Raw genomic sequence first — 21,157 nt, forward strand, 5'->3', positions numbered from 1 at the left:
CCTTGGTTTCTAATTAGTAAAATACTATAAAAACACATATAAATGATTTTTCAGTTAATGTTAGACATAACCTGATACAATTCAAGACATTGAATCGTCTTTATTATTGTAAGACCAAAATTCATAAGCTTGATCCATCAACATCACCACTTTGTAACAAATGTAAAATTACTGATGGAACACTTTCTCATACCCTTTGGTCCTGTGTTAAGTTATCCTTCAAGAAGACATTCAAACTACACCCACTCGTTGCCATCATGGGAGGGAAACGGACTCTTCTTTTGGCTAATACATATGAGGATCAAGCTGTCTCTTTGGAGATGATTGTGGCAAAGAAAATGATCCTGCAGATGCGTTGAGTCTGGAGAAGATCAGGTATCGCAACATGGACAAAATGAAATACTATCACAAGATCAGGGATCCTCTACTCTCCTACATAAGAGGAAAATACTGATTCCTGTATTGCAAGACCTGAATGACTGTGACAAATGTTTGTCAATGTGTACTTTGTTCTGTGTGTAACAAAAATTATATATATATATATATATATATATATATATATATATATATATATATATATATATATATATATATATATATATATATATATATATATATATATATATATATATATATACTTGAACTGTTGTGTATTTCTTGATATTCCTTAACAAATCTTATATCTCCAGGTTGTATGCTCTCTTCTTTGTGCTGCTTTGCCTAAATAATAAGGCCTATGAATCACAGCGCCGTTGGGTGTCGCTGTGCGCGCAGACTCAGCCTGGGCTGCGCTTTTGGTCCGATCGGACCCCAAAATACAGCCCTAAGTGTCAGAGAGTCTGTTAAAACATGAGAAAAAACTTGACTGTCTAAGAGGCTGAAAGAAAACGATCTAAGACGGGGACAAGGAGAGACAGTCCTGGACAGTCCCGCAAAGGAGCCATTTATTTCTTTGTATTTTCTTTTAGTTTGAGCAGGAGTCAGAGGGAACAGAGCGGAGATTACAAGAGTGGGGATGCCGAATAGGAGCGAGAACGCGCGGCGGGAGCACCAGACATGAGTCGGAGGTAAGAGAGGGGCAGGGATGGCATCCAGACCGCAGGGAGTTCATCCAGGGGGCTGCTTTTATGCTTTCCTTTTAATGCTGTGAATGAAGCTGACACAGATTGAACATCTGGATTTTTGACGTGTTCATTCATCTAAAAAAAAAAAAAAGTGGTCAGAATTGCTAAGAATGTATAGAGAACATTTGTGTAATAAAATAATGAGATTTTCTTTTTAATATCAAATAATAGACCTATATAATTTAGTTAACCTTAAAATTTAAATATAAATAAGCAACTTATAGGCTGTATGTGTGTATATAATTCCTGTATATTTTATCATATAGCTGTCAAAAGATTCAGGGGTTGAGCCTGACTCAGGTGATGATTGGAGGAGGGCTTTATTCTGCTCAACAGGTGTCCAATCACACATCCTAATTGCTGTAAGTTGATAGTGTAATTCTCATTTAAGAGATTAAAAAAAACTACTTTATCCAACAAAGCAGAGTACAAACCAGGTTTTATGTCTTAACATAAAACCTGTTTTAAAACTAGTGACTAATTCTGTCCCCAAACTTTACCATCAGATACACGCAACAGCGGCCTGTCCCTTTAAGACGATGTGTTGAGGAGTTCACGTCGGGGTCACTAAAAGTTCCTGCCCTCGATTTTACCTTTTAGTTTTATTATAGACTGACATCACACGGGGCGCTAAAACACTTAAGGCGCACAGAGGCTCCATTATCATCTCGGTTCTTGTTATTTAGCAGACTCAAAAATAGGTTAGGAAATTAAGGGAGGCAGAAAGGGGGGGTAAGAAGGGGAGGACAGGAAATGATCTGGATGTAAGCATATATGTATGAATGCATATATGTTTTTTTTCTTTAAGAAGAACCAAGATAGGAGGGGCAGTGAGAGACAGTGGGAGGAAAAAAGTGGGTGGGAGGGAGGACGGACCCAAGGAGCGAGAAGAAATTCATATCAATTAATAACCATAAAAAAAAAAGAAGAGAGAGAGAGAGAGCTGGCAGACGCGCTCGGAAAACTGGCATGGGTTTTTGGAGGCTGGCAGTTTAACGCTGAAACGTCAGATATGACTCCCAGATACTGCTGAGATGATCATTAAGGGAGACTTAGATCGGATGGCAGAAGACATCGGGCATGCAGGTAAGAGCTGAGCCGTCCAGACAGCAACACACAGGATGACATTTAGACACTTTGTGTCAGAAAGAGCAGCAGAACAAAATAGGCGGATTTATTTTTAAAATTTACATTTTATTTATGTTGATCCAGATGTTGCGCTCACTTATATTACACATTTTAATTCCAGCATAATTAACAAAATCTTTTGTATTAATAGAAAAAATAAAAAATACATTTCTGAATTACAAATTCAAGATAATGCTATATTATTAGATGCGTAAAAATGGGTTACCATGATTTAAAATCATGTGATTAAATTTAAAATACAATATTGCTTAAATTTGCATTTTTTATTCCACATATGTTTTAGCAGTTTTTGCTTCACCTTTTTTTTTTCTTTCTTTTAAATGTCTAACAGTCAGTTGGTGTTTATATTGTAAGGATGGCATACTGTGCGCACTAATGCTTGGCGCAATTGGAGAGCCTATTTAACTATGGTTTCCTTTGGGGAGCGCGAGATTTCTAGTGTTGGTGACAGCTCTGGTACAGATGTGCTCTCAAAAACTTCGTCGAAGTACGGATTACACTTTATTTATTTAATTTTTTTTTTGTTTTCCTTTTGCTTAGCTGGAGATAGAAAAAGTTATTAGTGAGTTTAGATCAGAGAGCTGGGTTCACTCGTGATACGGTTTACTGCACAATAAGTGAAGCACAGTGAAGCAGATTGTGGAGGCTGAGAGAGGCGCTCCTCAGAGAAACTCATAGCAAGTTGTCCTGTGTGTTGGAAGTGCGCCTTCTCAAACTTTCACACCAAATTTAAATAAATTTAAATCACAAATAAATTGGATTTGAACTGATTTATATAACTAGTCCACAATAATATCCAAACAGACTAATTAAAAGTAAAGAAAAAGGAACAACTTTTATTATTTGTACATTTATTAATTTAATGCAATATAAAATTTAATACTGCTCAGATTTAAGGGGAAATTGCAGATTATACATTAAAATAATAGCTTTATTATCTTAATCTATCTTTGCTGTTTCTGCAGAAATTAACATGAACCTTATAAACGTGTGAAGAGTTTTAGATGCACTTACTTTAGAGCAGGAAACTGATTCTGATCTTCTGAACAAATTGAAACTCTATAAAGAGCTTTCTAAGGGCTTAACTTGCACTGAGGCGGTTGGAACTGATATTCAGTTGATTTTGATCTCCAGAAAAAATAAAACAAATTATTTTTTTCAAACTAAACGGATAAATGAAGTGGGTAAATTCAAAGAAAATGTCAACACAAAGTTTTAAGCAGATGTCTGAGTGTTTAAGGGACTGAATCCTTTTTTTTTTTTGTTAAGGCCTTTGCCCGCAAAACTACAAAACTGCAACTTTAATGTAACAGGAATTCCATAGATTTCCTTCAAAATGTTTAAGAGATTGTTTCTCTAATGGTCCTACAGTAATAATCATTTTAGCTTCTCTTGTGTAAGCATGAAAAAAAAGTTTTCCTACCATATTAAATATATAAGGATCAAGGGTTTATTTACTGAAAGCAGTGTATTTGTTTAACAGTGGCCTAGGTTACACATTTTTTATTTAATTTAGGAAGCATTCTTTAAAAACAACTAAGGTAAAAAAAAAAAACTTGATATCTTTATGGTGAAACCACAGTTATCAAGCTTGTTACCACAACACATAACTCCAATGATGTGTTATAAGAACAGCACAATTGAGGTGCACAGAATGTTTGTTGAGGCCAGTTTATTTGATATCTGTTCTAATACAAGTATATATTGGGACATAAAGGTTCATGTTTGCTTCAGATGCAGCCGCTGCTTGATGCGCACGCTGCTGAGATACACAGATTGTATCTTAGTTCAACATCATGAAGGCAACACTGATAAAAAGCTAGACGTTAATCAACATTTCGTCACATTTTCTTCTGAACGCAACAGATCTGGCAGACATCGGAACTTAAAATAAGAACCAGTAGTTATTAAAAGCCAGATTATAGAAAAGAAATCGGAGGCAGTAACATAGGCAACGACAGCTCAAGATGTGATAGAATAAGAGCCCATTTATGGAGTCCTTTTTAATATCTAAGCTTTTATTGCCACAGTTAATTCATCGATAAAAAAATAAAGCGTTGCTAGAACACCTGTGACTAAAATAATAGATTGTATTTAATATAATCTATTCTTTCTATATATTGATTAGTCCTCATTGTGTTTAACTTTCCATTATGTTTTTTGTCATGCTGAACATGCATTTGAAAAAAAAAAATGCGGCAGAAGCTCTGCTGAGAATTCCCCATGGGTTTTAAGATTCTGCACTTTTTAAAGGATTAAAATGAGCATGAGAATTTTGCTCACAGTTCTTCTTGAGTTCCTTCTCTATGAGTTTGCTACACAATGTTTTTTAAAAGTATATACTTCCTTGTTCTTATTCTGAGAGCTCATACTGTGGGTGAGATAAACAAGAAGTGAATGAGCTGGTGTCAGGAAGACTGTGATCAGACGGATGACATGATATTTATTTAGTTGCTTGTTTCCCATCAGTGATATTAAGCCCCTTTGGGACAGTTTGAGAAGCTTAATCTCAGAAGTAAACTGTCCTCGATTGCCACTGCTTGAACAATACAAGGGTTTTCATGCAAGCACACGATGTAGTTTATTTTAGGCTTGATGGAACAATTAATGTTGATGTTTAAGGTTGTGTGTGTGTGCACATTTGAATCCTGGATCTTTTCTCAGTGCAAAGTATCCAACCGTCTAACACTGATTTACACCTTGTGTGCTCCCTGCTCCTTATATGACTGAGTGGAAAGGAGAGCTGAAGCCCTCTTTTTTTAGGATGTGTCTTTCCTGCCGCTGCTGTATACCTGCGGTTCATCACACTTGTGAAACATTCATCTCTCACTTTGTTTAAAGCTCAGGATTTTACCACTGGAATACATTAGCAGGAAGCTGGCAATTACACAATAGATGTATATCTGAGGCTCTGTAACTTAAGCCCTTTTTTTCCCCTTTTGCTCACTGAGTAGGAGGTCAGTGCAATGACTTGGATTTCTGCTAATGAGAAAACCATTGCGAACGCTCACCTTTAGTAAAAGTTCACTGTTACAGACTGGCCTTCATGGACACTTCCAACACATGGAGGCTACGTTTTTTTCATCTGGTTGGGTCAGTTATATTCACCAAGAATAAACTTACATTATAAAATAATAAGTAAAAGAGAGTTATTGTTAACAATCAAATTTTTGTTGCCTATATTTCCCTTTTCGTGTTTGTGTATTGGCACTGATGCTGAGATTTCTCTTTAAGAAATTTCATCTGACAGAATATAATAACAAAATTAGGAATATGCTTTTAGTCTTTGTAGGTAGAGATAATTATATAAATTCAGACGAGTCCCTAACACTCAGTGGGTGAATTAACCTGGAGATAAAAGTTTAAACTAAATACAAACTTGTTTTACATTTTAAGTTTTATTTAGCATTCATAATTTGCCATTGGCAGAGTTGGCTCACAAAATAGCAGAAAGATTAGATTATTTCAATCTAATGCAAGTCTTGATCTGACAGTCTCAATAAACTAGCAAGAAAAAAGGTAATCTGCACATGCTTCCATATGTTGCACATGTGTTGCATGTTACATTCTTTCTGCCAGTTTAACTTTTTATTTTTCTAATTGTATAAACATATTTAATGTATTTTTTTGTTTGACATAAATGAAATGCTTGTTCATTTAAAATGCTGTTTGTTTTTTTTGTTTTTTTTAATTGTCTTTACATATCCTTAGCAAGACAAGTAGGAATATTTTTAAGACAAAGCCTTCAAAACGACATCTTCTGCAGAAAATTTAACAGATATTTGTTCTTGTAGGTGGTGGACTGAGGACAATGCTGGATGCCATGGAAGTTCCAAGTCATGCTAGGGATCTCCTCCTGCAGCTTAACAGCCAGCGCACCAAAGGCTTTCTGTGTGATGTCATTATTGTGGTGCAGAATGCCCTCTTCAGAGCTCACAAGAACATTCTGGCTGCCAGCAGCCACTACTTGAAGTCCTTGGTGGTCCATGACAATCTCATCAACCTTGACCACGAGATGGTGAGTCCAGCGGTCTTTAGGGTCATCCTGGACTACATCTACACAGGGCGTCTTAGTGAAGGAGATCCCACCTCTCCCACTGAACCGAACCTAGGTGCTGTCCTGGCAGCAGCCAGCTACCTGCAGCTGCTCGACTTGGTGGCTTTGTGTAAAAAGAAGCTGAGAAGAAATGGAAAGTACCCTCCTCGGCCAGGTCCTGCATTTTTACCGTACCCAAAAATGGGGCCAAACAGCATGAATTTAGGAGTTGGCGGCAGGTATAGGGTTTCTACCCCAGTGATTCAATCCTGTCCTCCAGGGGGACTTCTTAATACACCCAGGGCACCATCAATTGAGGAGCTGGTTCCCCATCGAATAGCCATTCATAGTGGTGAATTATATGCTCCCACTGCCCACCAGACCTCTCAAGTGTTCCCACCTCTGCCTGCTCAGCTGGGACGCCCTGCCCACCCTGAGAGGAATTGCTCTCCTAGCTTTGGTCTTGATCTTTCTAAAAAAAGCCCCACCTCCCAGTCTCAGCTCCCGCCATCCCAACCCCATCTGGCCAACAGTCACAGCAACGAGGAGCGGGAAGGGACTCTGAGTGGGGACACTAGTCCCATCTCGGGGACAAATGGCAGAGCATTTGCATCAGAAAAAATGGAGTCTGCTGACCAGGCAGGTTCCCTCACACCTCCATCTTTCCCCCATCTCAATCAGCCTTTAGCCCCCCACCTCCCTCATCTGCATCGCTCAGGTTCCCAAGGGACAGACCGCTTCACATGCCCAACCAGCCCTGAAACACTGACAGAAGGTGGAGAGGCAGGAAGAGAAATGGGAAACATCTACCGCTGGGTGAAACATGAGCCACTGCCATACACTGGTGAAGATGAAGATGAGGATGAGGACGAAGAGGAAGGGGGTGAAAATGGAGAGCAGCATCACAACCACCACAAGCCAGGGGAGGAGAGCGAAGGAGGAGATGACAAGAGTGGTTCTGGCACAGAGGAAACGGGGAGCAGCGAAGGCCGTCCATCCCCAACTGGACCGATTGGAAGATTCCACATGCCATATGAGCCAGAAAGCTTCGGGGACAATTTGTACGTTTGCATTCCCTGTGATAAAGGCTTTCCAAGTTCAGAACAGCTCAATGCACACGTGGAGACACACACAGAAGAGGAGCTGTATGGCAACTCTGGTGGGGAGATGGGAAACAGTAACAGTGGCACCAAAGGCATAGGCAGTAACACAAATGGCTATGGAAGCCTCAACAGCAGCAACTCTCTTAATAGTATGTCACATCTGGAGACCAAATCTGACCAGGCGCTAAATTCAGGAACCATTGGGGAAATGATTAGACCATATCGCTGTTCCAACTGCGACAAGTCTTACAAAGATCCAGCCACCTTGCGCCAACATGAGAAGACCCACTGGCTAACAAGGCCTTACCCCTGCAGTATCTGTGGCAAGAAGTTCACACAGCGTGGCACCATGACCCGCCACATGCGCAGCCACCTGGGCCTCAAGCCTTTTGCTTGCGATTCTTGTGGGATGCGCTTCACTCGCCAGTACCGCCTCACCGAGCACATGCGTATCCACTCTGGGGAAAAGCCCTATGAATGTCAGGTGTGTGGGGGGAAGTTTGCCCAGCAGCGTAACCTCATCAGCCACATGAAGATGCACAGTGGGGGAACCACAGGGGGCCTGACTGCAGATGGGAAACTGAAGCTGGACTTTGCAGAGGGCATATATCCTCTGAGCAAATATGCAGCAGAGCACCTTGGGTTGAAGCAGGAGAAGGCCAACGAACTTCTCATTCAAGCACAGCAGCAATTGGTGGCAGATGCCAAGGCCATAGAAAGCCTCTACCCACTCACCAAACTTGCATCAGAGCATCTGGGCCTTACCCATGAAAAGATGGACATTGTAGGCCAACCACTGCCTCCTCCACCACAGCCAATCTCTGACAGCCGACCCATTGACCACTACTCACCCAGCTAATAATTTTGGCATGTGTAGTGGAAATCACAGACAGGCCTGCGTGCACTCACAGTTTGCAGTATTCAAAAGCCATACACCTCAACTTCATTACTTCCTCTGCACCTCAGACTCAGGCCAAGTGGAACTAGTTGGCTTATGCACACCAAACTGTGTAGACTGTAAGTGCCTTTCTCTACATCTAATGTATGCTTTAAGTCCTTCATAAAGGAGCTCTTCTTTTTGTGACCAAGGGACGCTCATTTAAAGAACTTCAGTATTTATGTACAGTCTATGCAAATATTTTTTTTTTCTATTTCAACCATTGAGCCATAGTGACTAAGTCAAAACCAAAAGGATTTTTTAATTTATTTTTGTATATGATGAAATCCAAAGAAAGCATTGCAAAGACACTTTGCAGTCTTACCCTAAACCTGTGTACTAATAATCTATGTATATAAAAAAACAACAAAGAAAAAGCACATAAAGAACAAGATTCAGGGTTGTTTAGACCTTAGCAGAACTTTACCCAGATTTAAAAAAGAAACTCAACTGTATTTTTGTACAATCTTGGGGTACGGGATGCTTTGTGTGTCTTGATTCTTGCTTGCTCTTCCCCTTTATGTGAAATAGCTAAAACATAATGCCTTGTTTTTTGGCTTTTTGCCCCATGCCCCTGTTTGTTTATGTGACAGCACTGGTGGCTTAATCAGCTTTTACACCCGGCTTTCAACCACTCTTGAGCTAAAACATCCTCTGCAGTGTGACAAATGTCCTTAGCTTTCAGCTGTTTGGGAGATGGAGTGAGCAAAGCCCTGTGATCTCATAAGTGGGACACGATTGCACATATCCAGCTGATGACACACTAATCCCTATGACAAGTGAAGCTCCTACTCATGGGTGTTGGTTTGTGCTTTAGTAAAAACAGAGAGGCGAAGACTGGAGGTGAATGAATCGCAATGACCTCTGTCTTTTACTGACAGAACTTGTTTTTATGTTGATAACAGGGTGATGATTGAGAGTGGAGGAGGTAGTGGTCAGAGGCTTTGTTGTGGACACTTCTTTACTCTAGGCATTAGCCAGTTACCAGTATCAAAAGTTAATAAAGGTTTACACAAGGTTTTACTCATATAATTGCATCAGTTTAATTACCCCTCTCATTCCTTACTTGTATAATGCTCAGGGACCCAGAGTGAGAGTCTGTGGGATTTGAACCAGGGCATTTGTAACCTTCCCAGGTCACAAGTACTCTACTTTAACAGCTTGACCACCACTCAAGGTTTATTATATTATTTTGATGATATTGACATGTTTCTTCTAGTAATATACAATCTAGGAGATTATTTGATACATCACAGTTTTGTTAATCTGTTGTATTTGTACTCACTATATATCATGAAAATTCCAATACTGGCTCATGGCCATCTTTGTTGTTTAAATGTCCCATAGTTATGCATTGGCCCCTTGCCTTAAAATCACTCACGAACCTAGAGGGATGTTCCCTTCGAGTACAGCAGGCTGCTAATCTGTCAGCAACACCATCAGAAGAAAGCAGTCTACTGTGACTGTTCCCTGAAAGCCGTTTGGTGAAACAGCACTCCCCAGCTGCTGTACTCCAGTAAATCCCTGTGAAATCCCACTTTCTCCTGGACAATTCACACTTGCTTGCCGGCATGATGTCCCATTTCACGCCTGCCATCTCACTCCTGTGATCCACTATTAAATGTTACATCCAAGCAGAGGAAGTGTCTCCTGGCCTCACCTCTCTGCTATGCTCAAACCAAAGTTTGAGATATATGACATTTATATCCTGACATAGAATTCTTCCAACTTGAAAACAAAAAAAGCACTTAAAGATTGTGGTTTGAAGGCACATTTTTTTTGTTTGCAAGTCTTTCTACCAAAGAGCATGTTGGCTTTTTTTTTTTTTTTTTTTTTGTGTTATACACCTTAATTTTGATTAGAACATTTTAACACTATAGTGCCAACATCAACCTCTGGAGGTGAATGTGAAGACTAAAGCCATATATACACTGTGACAGACTTAGTTATCCTGAAAGCCTTAAAGAAAAAACAAAACAAAACAAGAAAACAACATAAAAACTGTGCCTCACTTGTGAATATGCTTTTATAATGTAACAATACTTTAAGGGCTTCTCTTCCAGTAGCATTTGATCATATCAAACATGTTTTATGTTGTGACTTTCTGTTCTTTTAAAATTGTGACACACGTAAATAAAATCAGCCAAAAAAACAAAACAACTGGTGCTTACCTCAGGACTGAACCCAGCTAAGCTTCTGTAAACCTTAGCTCTAAAATATCAATCTTTAACACAAATACACTTTTTTTTTATTTTGCTAAGGGGTACCATTCCCTGCCTTAAACCTGTGTTTTTTCTTGTGTTTAAACATTACTTTTTTATAGTTTTATGGTGAAGAGATCAAATAGATAATGTTTTTGCTTTCCATATATAGTTCCTGTTATGTCATCCTCGAAGAGTTCTTTGTTTGATGTTTTCATTTCTACACCATTAGAGGCTGTAAATGTTTGTGGTTTTTAATACCTGGGTATACACTTTTTTTTTCAACCTCATGTATGCTGATATCTAGGCGACAAGTGCTATGTTTTGGAAATATCTCCCCTACCCATAAGATGTGATGCCTCATCAGCACTTCCTTAAACAGACTGGCAGTATCTCGGAACCAAACCTCTTGTTGCTCGGCCCTTTTGTCACCTGAAGATGGTGAACTTTTGACACGAGCCAGACAGAAGTTGTACGTGCTCAGAAATATGCAGGAAGTCTGCTTTTTTTTGTTGTTGGTTAGTGCTTAAAAGAAACCTGTGAGCAAAAAGTATAAAACAACTGCTAAAAGGGCAATTTTTGTTCTAAAGAACATGATCTATTTGTTGTAAAATGGAGGAACAAGCAGATGTGAGTCGTGGGAATTTGAGTCTCCTTGCACTCTCTCATTCACTAGCTTAAGTAAAAATCTAATTTCTTGCCAGCACACCAGAATAACAAACGTTTCCACTTAAAATCTGTGCTGAGGGGAAATAGAAAGATAATGCCGGAACCATTTTTTTCTAAGCATGTACCATTTGTAATTGACTTTACTGCATTGATGCTTTCTACAGTGGGCAAGGCCGAGCATCTATAGGAAAGGGAAATATTTACTTGTCTGTTTGTCTGTCACCCTGCTATCTGAGTGTAAAATGGGCTGTTTAATGGATGTCCTGGGAATAGGGTTGGTGTGAGGGAGAAGAGCCGAGGAGCAGGAAGTGAACTTTTGGCTGGTGAGCCACACTAAGCAGGATGTGCCGCGTGTTTCTGCTCACAAGCAGATACTGTAAGGGAGAGTAGCAGGGAGAGCGCAGCAGGGTGGACTCGAGCCATTGTCTCCGTATGAAAGCCTGCTCGTACTTCTAAAGTCCTGAATTTAAAAAAAAGAATGGACTGTATCTCTTCTGTTCCTTCCTTTTTTTACTCTTTGGGAATAAACCTCTGCTTAGTGTCACAGTGATTGTGGGCTTTAGGAGCTGTACAGTGACCCTGACTTGTGCGTTCATTTTTTTTAAGAGATGCTGATCATATCTGAATTTGTCCTCTACTTATTTAACAGAAAGATTCAGCTTCAGTTGTTTTGCAACCACAAACTTCAATATATTTAATTGGGATTTAAAGTGATAAATCCCGAGAGTAGTGCATAATTATGAAGTGGAATGAAGAGTTTTTTTAGTTTGTTTTTTTTAACAGTCTGAAAAGTGTGGCATGTATTTTTTTTCTGTCCCCTTGAGTTGATGATGTAGTTTTCTTCTATTTTCATTTTCTTAGCAAATTATTTAATGCTCACTCAAAATGGATAGTATCTGTGTCAATGTTTTTTTTTTTTTTTTTTTTCCAGGTATCACCACAGAATCTCAACTAGGTTTTTATTTTAAAAGGGGCCTTTCAGCGATTGAATTTGTTATGTTCCACCACCTAACTGCAGCTTGGGCTGCTTGTTCAGTCCATTTTGTCTCGCATGGCAGAATTGTCATATCTTTAGTCTCATGCTTGATGCTTACACGACCAGTTTCCCTATAGGTGTGATTTAAATTTTTAGGTTTTTGGATTATAAATCTAAAAGTGACAGGTCGTTGAGGTGTAATTTAGAGTTATCCTTCCATAAAACTTTTTTTTGTAAAAATTTATATAGATTATGCAAGATTTTCATTCCATGTTTCAGTTATGCAATACTTTGATTTGTCTATCAAGTATTATCTCAATCTAATACATACAATGCTGTGGTTGTAACATGACAAAATAGAAACCGGTTTAAAGGGTGTGAATAGTTATGCGTGGGCCTGTAAATTATTCCAACATGCTCCGAAAGTAAAATGGAAATCAGCAATAAAGATGTAGGCATTTTTTTTCTTTCTCTGTGCCTTTCTAATTTAGTCAGTCAAATTAAAAGAAGCGTTGCTTCAATTTACTGATGTAGCCCCAAGGGATTTTATGCCATATGCCTTTGCTAGTGATATTTAGATGACACACCAACTGAAAACATATCTCAGGGCCACCACAAAGGTTAAAACCAAGATCATTTGAAATGAATTCGATAGGTGCTTAAAAATGATTTGTACTCATATAAAATAATATATTAATATTTTTCCATCATGCCAGCCCTCTAACTTAACATTTATGTATAAAATATATGTTGTTCTACTCGCTAAGTAGAAGAACACTAGGGAAGTGAAGAGTTTAATTGACCTGCACTCAAACCTCTGTTTAACTTTTATTAGATTTTACAGTTTTGCCAAAATGAAGTATTTACTAAGCATGATTGATATAAAAGCAAAGCTACAATACAATTTGTGAGTTTCACAAGTCAGTCTGTTAAACTAATCCTAGCTAAAGACTTACTGATTATGCATTGGGATGAAGCTTCACTATTTGATACTTTGAAATTTGTTTTTAAATGTATTCATGCTTAAATAAACACTGTAAAGTTCTACTGTTAGAATTGAAATAATAAAGTTGCTAAAAAATGTATAGATTTTTTTGGAGGAAAATGTTGATCTATATAAATGAAAAAATAAGGTCAATTATCATTTGTTCTCAATTTGTATTTAGCTAGTAACAATCATGTTAACAAGGCAGCACTTATACCTTGTTTGCTAATGCACTTAAATGTACAACACATAAAAGTAGCTATAGGTGGGCAGAAACTTTGACTCTTGCGCCAGCACGGCAGCTTTCTTAATAAAAACTTAGAACTACCATAATACTTAAGTTAAAACACTTTATTTTCAGTAAAAAAAAAAACATAATTTTGGTTTTGTTATAAAATAAATAGATTTTTATATTGAACATTAGATTAATAAAAAATATATTTTTACTGACTCCATTTTTAAAATCTCTCAAAAATGATCTGCAGTCTTAAAAATATAAATCTGCCTTAATTAATAGATCATCCCACAATAATTAATCTGATTAAATTTAATAATGTATCTGATATAATTTATGGCACCAATCTAACTACATGTCATGTCAGCTCTATGCTTCAGCTGGATGAAGAACAAGGTCAATTACAAGTTCATTAGAGCCACTGCTTTTTTCATTTCCCCGAAATAAATAAAAATCCCATTTTTGGTTAAGAAAGAAATGCTATATTGTCTTAATCAGGCTCAACTTTTCCAAGAAGTCCCAAGACCACCCTCCCTCTGCTTCCATTGCTCTCCTACTCCTCTTCTTCCCCCCCGGTGCACAGCTTGGCTGTGCTGCCCTTTTACCCTCACAGAGTGCTGATTTCCCTCTTCACCTCGCTCTGCCCTCCTCTTTTCCATTTATCCGCTTAACTTCCAGCTGTTTTTTATGCAGAAGACAACAGTTGTCTAAATGTTTACGTGAAGAGCTACGCTTCTTTTCTCTTTGGCCTGATCGATTTCCAAAATGAACTTTTAAGGCATGTTTAAAGAAAGTATAAACTGATGGGCCAAATGAGATTCTAAAACTATTACAGTCTGATTTTAAGCAAAGAAACAGTATAGCCAAAGGAAGATTAAAGACAGCATATTGTTGTAGAGGAAATGCAGAATAATGTGAGGGGAAATGTTCCTGGGGAAAATAATCTCAGAAAGATGCCGGTGAAGTAAACATTTCTGAAATTGCACAATCACGTTGTGCCTTGGCTGCACCAGCCAACTCATGTGTTAAGATGGAGAGAACAAATAAAAAGAGAAGGGATGAGGATAAAAAAAGCAACAAAAACAAAGAAGAGAAATTCGTTTTTTGGTGGTATCTTTCATAGAGCTTACAGTAAAGAGTTTTTACTTTGTCATTGTTGACTGCAGCAGTACTACTTTCGATATGACTGTTTGTGTCATTGCGTCTTCCAAGATAACATTCTTTTCAGGATCAACAATTAGCACCCGGGAAAGTCAAAGCCCACATTGTGCACTTTGTAGCTGGACAGTGGAAGGGTTTCCGCTCACATGTCACTTTACATCTGTTCAGCTTAAATGTATAAAACAACATTGATGTTGGCTTGACTCTGTACACTTATAGAATTCAACTTAGGAGTTTAAACTCAGACTAAGAAAAAAAGGACAAAAATAAGCAGGAACTTGGAGGATTTTATCTCTCAGACAGACACAGCTGGCTGGCAGACGGCTGCACCAGATTAGGTCAGATTTAATTAGGTTGCCCTGCTCCGTTTGGTGTGTCAGTTCTTGTTGAAAAAGCCATTTTTAAAGAAAACCCACTCCAGTGACAGATTCCATTCCAACCTGTGCCAAAAAAACTACAAAAGAGCCTCAGGGTCCTTATGCATAAAAGTATTTATTTTGGTTTGGAAACAGTATTTTACGTCTTAATATGGTGAATTACAATCTAAAGAAGGTAAGATTGAAGTATAGGGATGCAAAAGTGAGACCGTAACATACACAGGCAAAAGATTGGGAAAGCAAACACCTGAATGAAGGCGTCAAAACTTTACAATGGATTGGATTTTTTTGTCCAGGGTCGCAAAAATTATTGCAGCAGAAGATTTATGAAAAATGACCAGACTCCAATGTTTTCTACTGTTCTGCAACAGCATATAGCATGCAGACAGTTAAAAGCATTACTTTAACCAAACAGTATTTTTTTTTTAAACATGTTCTTCCTATTTGTGTCAATATTGACCTTACTTTGCTTTAATGAAATGAATGTATTTATTGCATGTTAAATGTTTTATAGCTATATTTTCTTTTTCTGTAAATTCAATTGTGGGTTTTTATATAAAAAAATGCATTTTATGATGAATTGATCATTTTTTTGTTGATAAGGCTTTTATTTTTTTAAAAGTCAATGTGAAAAATGTCTTTTTTTGTTTTGCAAGTATACTCCAAATCAACTTGGCAATAAAATAAATTGCATAATGAATTTAAGAGTTCATTTTTTGTTTTTGTATATGTATTTCCACATTTCTAATGTGGAAATAGTTTGTATATTTTCTTACTTTGTATTTAATCAGCTTTTAAAGATTTGTACTATTATACCACGTCAACTGCATGCTTTTGCCAAATAAATTTCCCATGAAATGGGTTTTTATTAATTGAAAAATATGGAGCGAAAAAGTACCACACTAAATCTTGTTTGAATGTGACAATGACCACAAGAATTAGATACTTCAGTACATTCTCCAGGAGTACACTGCCCTTTGAGTTTATGATCTCCCAAATGGAGATATGTGAGTGCCTCATTTAGGACGAAGAATTTCAAATGAATCTCATACATCACACCAAGTCCGCATGCAACAATGAGTAGATCCATTACTCTGTCAGCAGGAACAAAACCGCCAGGCAGGCATACACACACACACACACACACACACTGCAATATCTGTCTTATCACGAGCACGCAAGAAATCACAGTGCCTTCCAGATGTTTGATATGAATCAGGCAACGAGCCACAAATCCAGTCTCAACGTTAAACAAATTAGCATTTCTTCTCTCAGGTGTTGTAAATCATAAGCGCTCATGACCTGGATTTGCTTACAAGAAATACATCCTACACTGTATGCTGTTTCGCCAGTGGGCGAAAAACACAACGAAACATTTTTACATCCATCACATGTCTCACATAATGTTGTTTTCCAAACTTGGAGTGAAGGCAAATTTTTTTTTCTGTCTCTTAAATGCCAGCAGGAATGTTGTTAGAGTTACTCATGTTGCTGTCCGAAGGAATCACTTGGATGTTAAAATTGTTACACATGAAAAGAATCAGACATGTTGTGAACATATACATTGCTTAAAGGAGTCCATGAGGTCAAGAGGGTTCTCAGGCAGAAAGTATAAATCATTATTGTTTCATTCCTGGATTTAAAAAGCTAAACTGGGAGATTTAAAGTTTTTAACCACAGCTTACAGAGCCTTGCAAAAGCATTCACACCTCTTTAACTTTATACATTTTGTCACATTACAACTCCTATATTCAGTGTGAGTTGGTGGGATTTTGAGGTGAGATCAACCTGAGGTAGTAGGTAATTTATGATTTTGAGAACTAAAACCTTTTACAAATGAAAACCTGATAGTATGGCATGCAATTGTATTAAGGCTGTAATTTGATACCCTTAAATAAAATAAAGTTTCATAAAATCAAAAATGACCTTATTAGTGAGGTGTAAACATAATCCATCTATGTGTCATTAGATCTTAGTGTAAAGACAGCTTTTCTTTGAGGCCTAAGAGGTTTATTGGAAAGCAATAATGAACAGCAGCATCCTGAGTACAACGGAAAATGGGACAGGTCAGGGACAAAGTTGAGGTGAAGTTCAAAGCAGGATCAACTTGTGAAATTCTTTGAACAAAGTATTGTATACAGCGCAAACATTTTTCCAACTTTAAATCTACCAAGACATGGTCTTTGAAATGATCTGACTGGCTGGAAGAGGAGAAAATTAATCAAAGTGACAGCCATGGATTCCTTAGTAACTCTGTAGGAGGTGCAGATGTCTAAAGCTCAGGTTGGAGTACCTCCCAAAAGACCAAAAAAATATTTTGTAATCTGGCCTTTATGAAAGAATGACGAAGAGAAAGTCTATTGAAATCAAAACTAGTAGGGGAAACATAAAGCATAATAGGAGAATAGAAGCTATTATGGTCAGACGAGATTGACATGAACCACATTCAAAATGAGGAGGAAAATTCTGTACATCACCCAAAATAGCCACCCCCACTCTAAGATACGGTGGTGGCAGCAGCATCAACCTGTCGGATTATTTCTTTTCACAGGAAAGATGGAAAGAAACATGGCAAAATGGAGCCCCACACAGAGGAATCATGGAAAAGAAAATCAAAAAGAAATAAACCTTAAAGGCTGAGAGGGGCATAAGACTGAGGAACAAATATTTTCCAGCAGGAAAATAATCCTAAACATGCAGCCAGAGCTATAAAAAATGGTTTAGATCAAAAGAGAGCTTCGAGTTAGAATGCTCAAGTCAAATTCAAGGAGTGACAAGTCTTAAAAATTAATGTTCAAACATATTCTCCATTTATTAGGTGTAAACTCAAGCTATTTTACAAAGCAAAAATGTGTTCTCTAGATTGGCAAAGCTGGTAGAGAAATCCAATTAACACCTGAAACTGTAATATTATAAACCACAAACAAAGATCATTATTACCCAGTTTCTCAAAATAGGGGGCGAAACACTTTTCAGTTTTGCATACAAACTACTTACCCCCCCCCCCCCCCAAGTTATAACTGATGTAGAAGGTTATTAGATATGATTGGTTTTGCGAGGGATTTAATGGCAGCTCAGTGAATGACACACTTGCACTCGCCTGCTTCTGTACTTTTTACCAGCTGCTTGTTATTTCACCTAATGCAAATACCAATGGTAATTCTAATTTATTTTTCCTATATGTTTCTGTCTTTATATAACAACTCCATGTAAATAACTGAAAGAGTTTTGCTTTTTCCTTCCAGGGACAAGTCCATTTGAATGTGATCCAAATCAGAAAAAAAATGTTTTTAATGTTGGTGATAATCTGCCTCAGAGTAAGAGCCATGTGTTCACTGGGAACAAAATAGAAGTACAGTGTTTTTCAGTTCAGAGCCTGTTGTCTGCCAAAAACCTCTATGCCCGCTGCTCTTGCTGAGAAAGCAATAGGCTTCTGGTAGCAAAGTCTAAAACCACCCTGCTCCCCTGCCTTTCTGCCACTTAGAGACACCACATATAAAATGTCAAAGGTCTGTGGAGTTGGGTTTCCTACAGTTGGATACAAATGATGGGTGCCATGTTTTAGTGATCACCACCAACACAGTCTCTGCTGCCCTCTTTGTTATATGCTATATCCTCTCCTATTAAGAATCTGGTCTGCATTTGGACATCCGTGCTGTGTTTTTTTGGAAAATGCTACTAAGAGTAAAATCTTGTCAAGTATAAAGACAAATGCCACCTTGTGTTTGCTCACAGTTGTAAATATTTAGGATGCGTCCTCTTATTGGATGTAAAAACAGAATTTAAGAATGTGAAGAAGATAAACATAGAGGTATTATACAGTTTAGAGTCAACAAATACCTAAATAAAGTTTAGTGTCACCAAGTTCATTCAAAGCATCATAATAACTAAAAGAAAAAAACAACAACAGCTATTTGTATTTTTTTTTTCTCTGTATTATTACAACTGTTCTATAAAAGCCAGCTTTGTAAATTTGAATAAATTAAAAAGATAAACTTCTATTTTTTTTCTTTTCAATCTAAGGGAGAATTTTTTTTTCTCAAAGCCAAATATTAAAATAGTTTAAAATGATTATAACTTCTGTTTTCTTCAAATGTGTCCTGACATGTAAAAATTAGACAAATTTTGACCTTTGGATTTTTTTTTGTCATGTGAATTTACACTTGAGCTCCTCCAGCAAAGATCAAAGCATCAAAATGAGACAAAATGAGGCCTATTGATTTCCTGCTTTACTCATATTTGCATTCTTCCTCTTTCATGTTTTAGGCCTGCTTTTTTTATTGTCTTACATCTTGTCATATTTTTCTATCTTCTTAATCAACTATCGAAAACATAAAGTAACAAAAAATGGTTTAATGAGTCAGTGTCTACATAATGCAAAAAGTGAAAGAAAATTATTTTAGAAAGGAGAACCAAGTCACAGTAGCCCGTCTTTCATCCGTCACAGCTGCACAGGCATAATTTAGAGGATTTCTAAATTTGTATTATACATGCAAATATTTTTGCTGTTTCATATAAGTTTTAAATACCTGCATTGTGATTTTCACAGTCACTAAGCATAAGCAGATTAAAATATATAGTAAATACTTCACAAATACAAAAGATGTAGAAAGATGTAATGACAACTTAAGAAAAAGTATGATCTAAAGGAAATATGTTTAAAATGGAATGTTTTACTGAGGTTCTCAGAAGATTAGAATGTTTTTAGAAGTCCAATAAAGAAGCAATTCTGTTAAAGAAATGTTAAGCTACCAAAAGGTATGCCCATGAAATGTTACAATTGATCAACTCAGTATTTGGTTACTGCTCCTTTTGTAGCTGCACAGCAGCCTTCAGCTTGTTTGCATTGTTGAGTCTGGTGTCTCATCTTCCTCCTCACTATTTTCCATTAGGGAGTTAAAGTCTGGGTTGATTGCTGACCTGTAAAGTACAGCCATAGCATGTGAATAGGTACTTCCGCAATGCAGGTAGTCACTTAATCTGGTTTGGAAATGGAATCAGCATCTCCATTCAGCTTGTCAGTAAAAGGTAAGTTGGAGTGCAACATTTTATGATAAATAAATATTATTTTAGACTTGACAGAAAACAGTAGACCGACACCAGGAGAGGACAAGCTTCCCCAAATCATCACCTGAATGAGGAGAATTCATACATACAAGCAACTTGTATTCTGTTCCTTTTCATTTTATTTAGACTAAAGGGAGATTCCAAAGTCAGTCCTTAAATAAGTATACAGAGAAGGAGCTGCTTAACATTTATCTGAAGCTTGTTCGACATTTTTCTACAACACTTAGTCTTTCCATCTCGACTTTCAGTTATTCTGTTTGAATACAGCACTCTTTGAAAAGCCAACTCAGCAACAACCTTTTAGGCTTGTTCCCATGCGCTGGTTTTCAGTGACTATCTCACAGAATCTGTCAAGCTGCTAGTTGTACAGATGATTGTAGGCCATAGGATAAGATTTTTGAGTAAGAAAATTTGTTTCAGTTTGAATCAAACAACTTAAAAAACTCATCTTTGATCATGTTTTATTTTAATAAGATGTAGTTATTTTATTTTTTCTTTTCAAAACAAATTCATTTGATTTTGATATAGAGCTTTTGATTAGAGCTTTTCATTAATGCAAATTACTGTGGCAATTCATAATAGGATTTTAAATTTAGTTTGAAAGTATTTGATGAGAGTTATTTATTTAGATAAGTAGTTTTTTAAAAACACAGTTTCAAACTAACCACCTTTCAGATACCAAATAATCAGCTAACTTGGAAATTTAGCTTGCTTCTTTTGTCATTATGTTTTAAAAACATCTACTCATAGCTCATAGTTCCTATGAAATCTTTGATATTGTTCGCAATTTTAATTTGCAACAGTTAAAAGTTTTAGCCTTTATAGATTTTTTAGTTAAAAAAAATGTTTTAATCTTTTGTCAAATCTTTGCAGAATTATGTTCTAAACCATAAATACAACTTATGACTTATCTATTTAGCTATAAACTTCTGTTTATCTTTTAAGATTAGGGGTTAGATTTGTATTAGCCAAAAGTTTATTTTATGTGAGCATACAGTTATTTATCGAACAGTTACCTTCCTTTTATGAGGAGATAAAATAGTTCCTTAAGCATGATCAAAATCTCTTTAGTTTGAGTTTACTTGCAGTAGAATTTAGGGAGTTTTTTTCTATCAGCTGCCTACACCACCGATACAA

General features: G+C 37.1%; 1 protein-coding gene across 2 annotated transcripts; it reads left to right on the top strand.

Moving 5' to 3' along the window:
* Positions 1 to 795: 795 nt before the first annotated feature.
* Positions 796 to 14,488, top strand: hic1 (hypermethylated in cancer 1). 2 transcript variants are annotated; one of them, XM_038303392.1, is made up of 2 exons: positions 796 to 1,067; positions 6,068 to 14,488. In XM_038303392.1, exon 2 carries the CDS (start codon positions 6,085 to 6,087, stop codon positions 8,269 to 8,271), a length of 2,187 nt encoding a protein of 728 aa, XP_038159320.1. In that variant the 5' UTR covers positions 796 to 1,067; positions 6,068 to 6,084; the 3' UTR covers positions 8,272 to 14,488. The 2 variants fall into 2 exon arrangements, with proteins under 2 accessions (XP_038159320.1, XP_038159319.1); XM_038303391.1 differs by lacking the exon at positions 796 to 1,067 and adding an exon at positions 1,600 to 2,210.
* Positions 14,489 to 21,157: the final 6,669 nt, after the last annotated feature.

This window comes from Cyprinodon tularosa, unplaced genomic scaffold (assembly GCF_016077235.1).
Source record: "Cyprinodon tularosa strain WSP-4 unplaced genomic scaffold, ASM1607723v1 ctg51, whole genome shotgun sequence".
Taxonomy (NCBI): Eukaryota; Metazoa; Chordata; class Actinopteri; order Cyprinodontiformes; family Cyprinodontidae; genus Cyprinodon; species Cyprinodon tularosa.

Excerpts from the sequence above, each read along its gene's own strand:
- hic1 (XM_038303391.1), top strand. The coding sequence starts at position 2,159 with ATGATCATTAAGGGAGACTTAGATCGGATGGCAGAAGACATCGGGCAT. Across the intron at positions 2,211-6,067 it reads AGAAGACATCGGGCATGCAG|GTGGTGGACTGAGGACAATG; the intron begins GTAAGAGCTGAG and ends TTGTTCTTGTAG.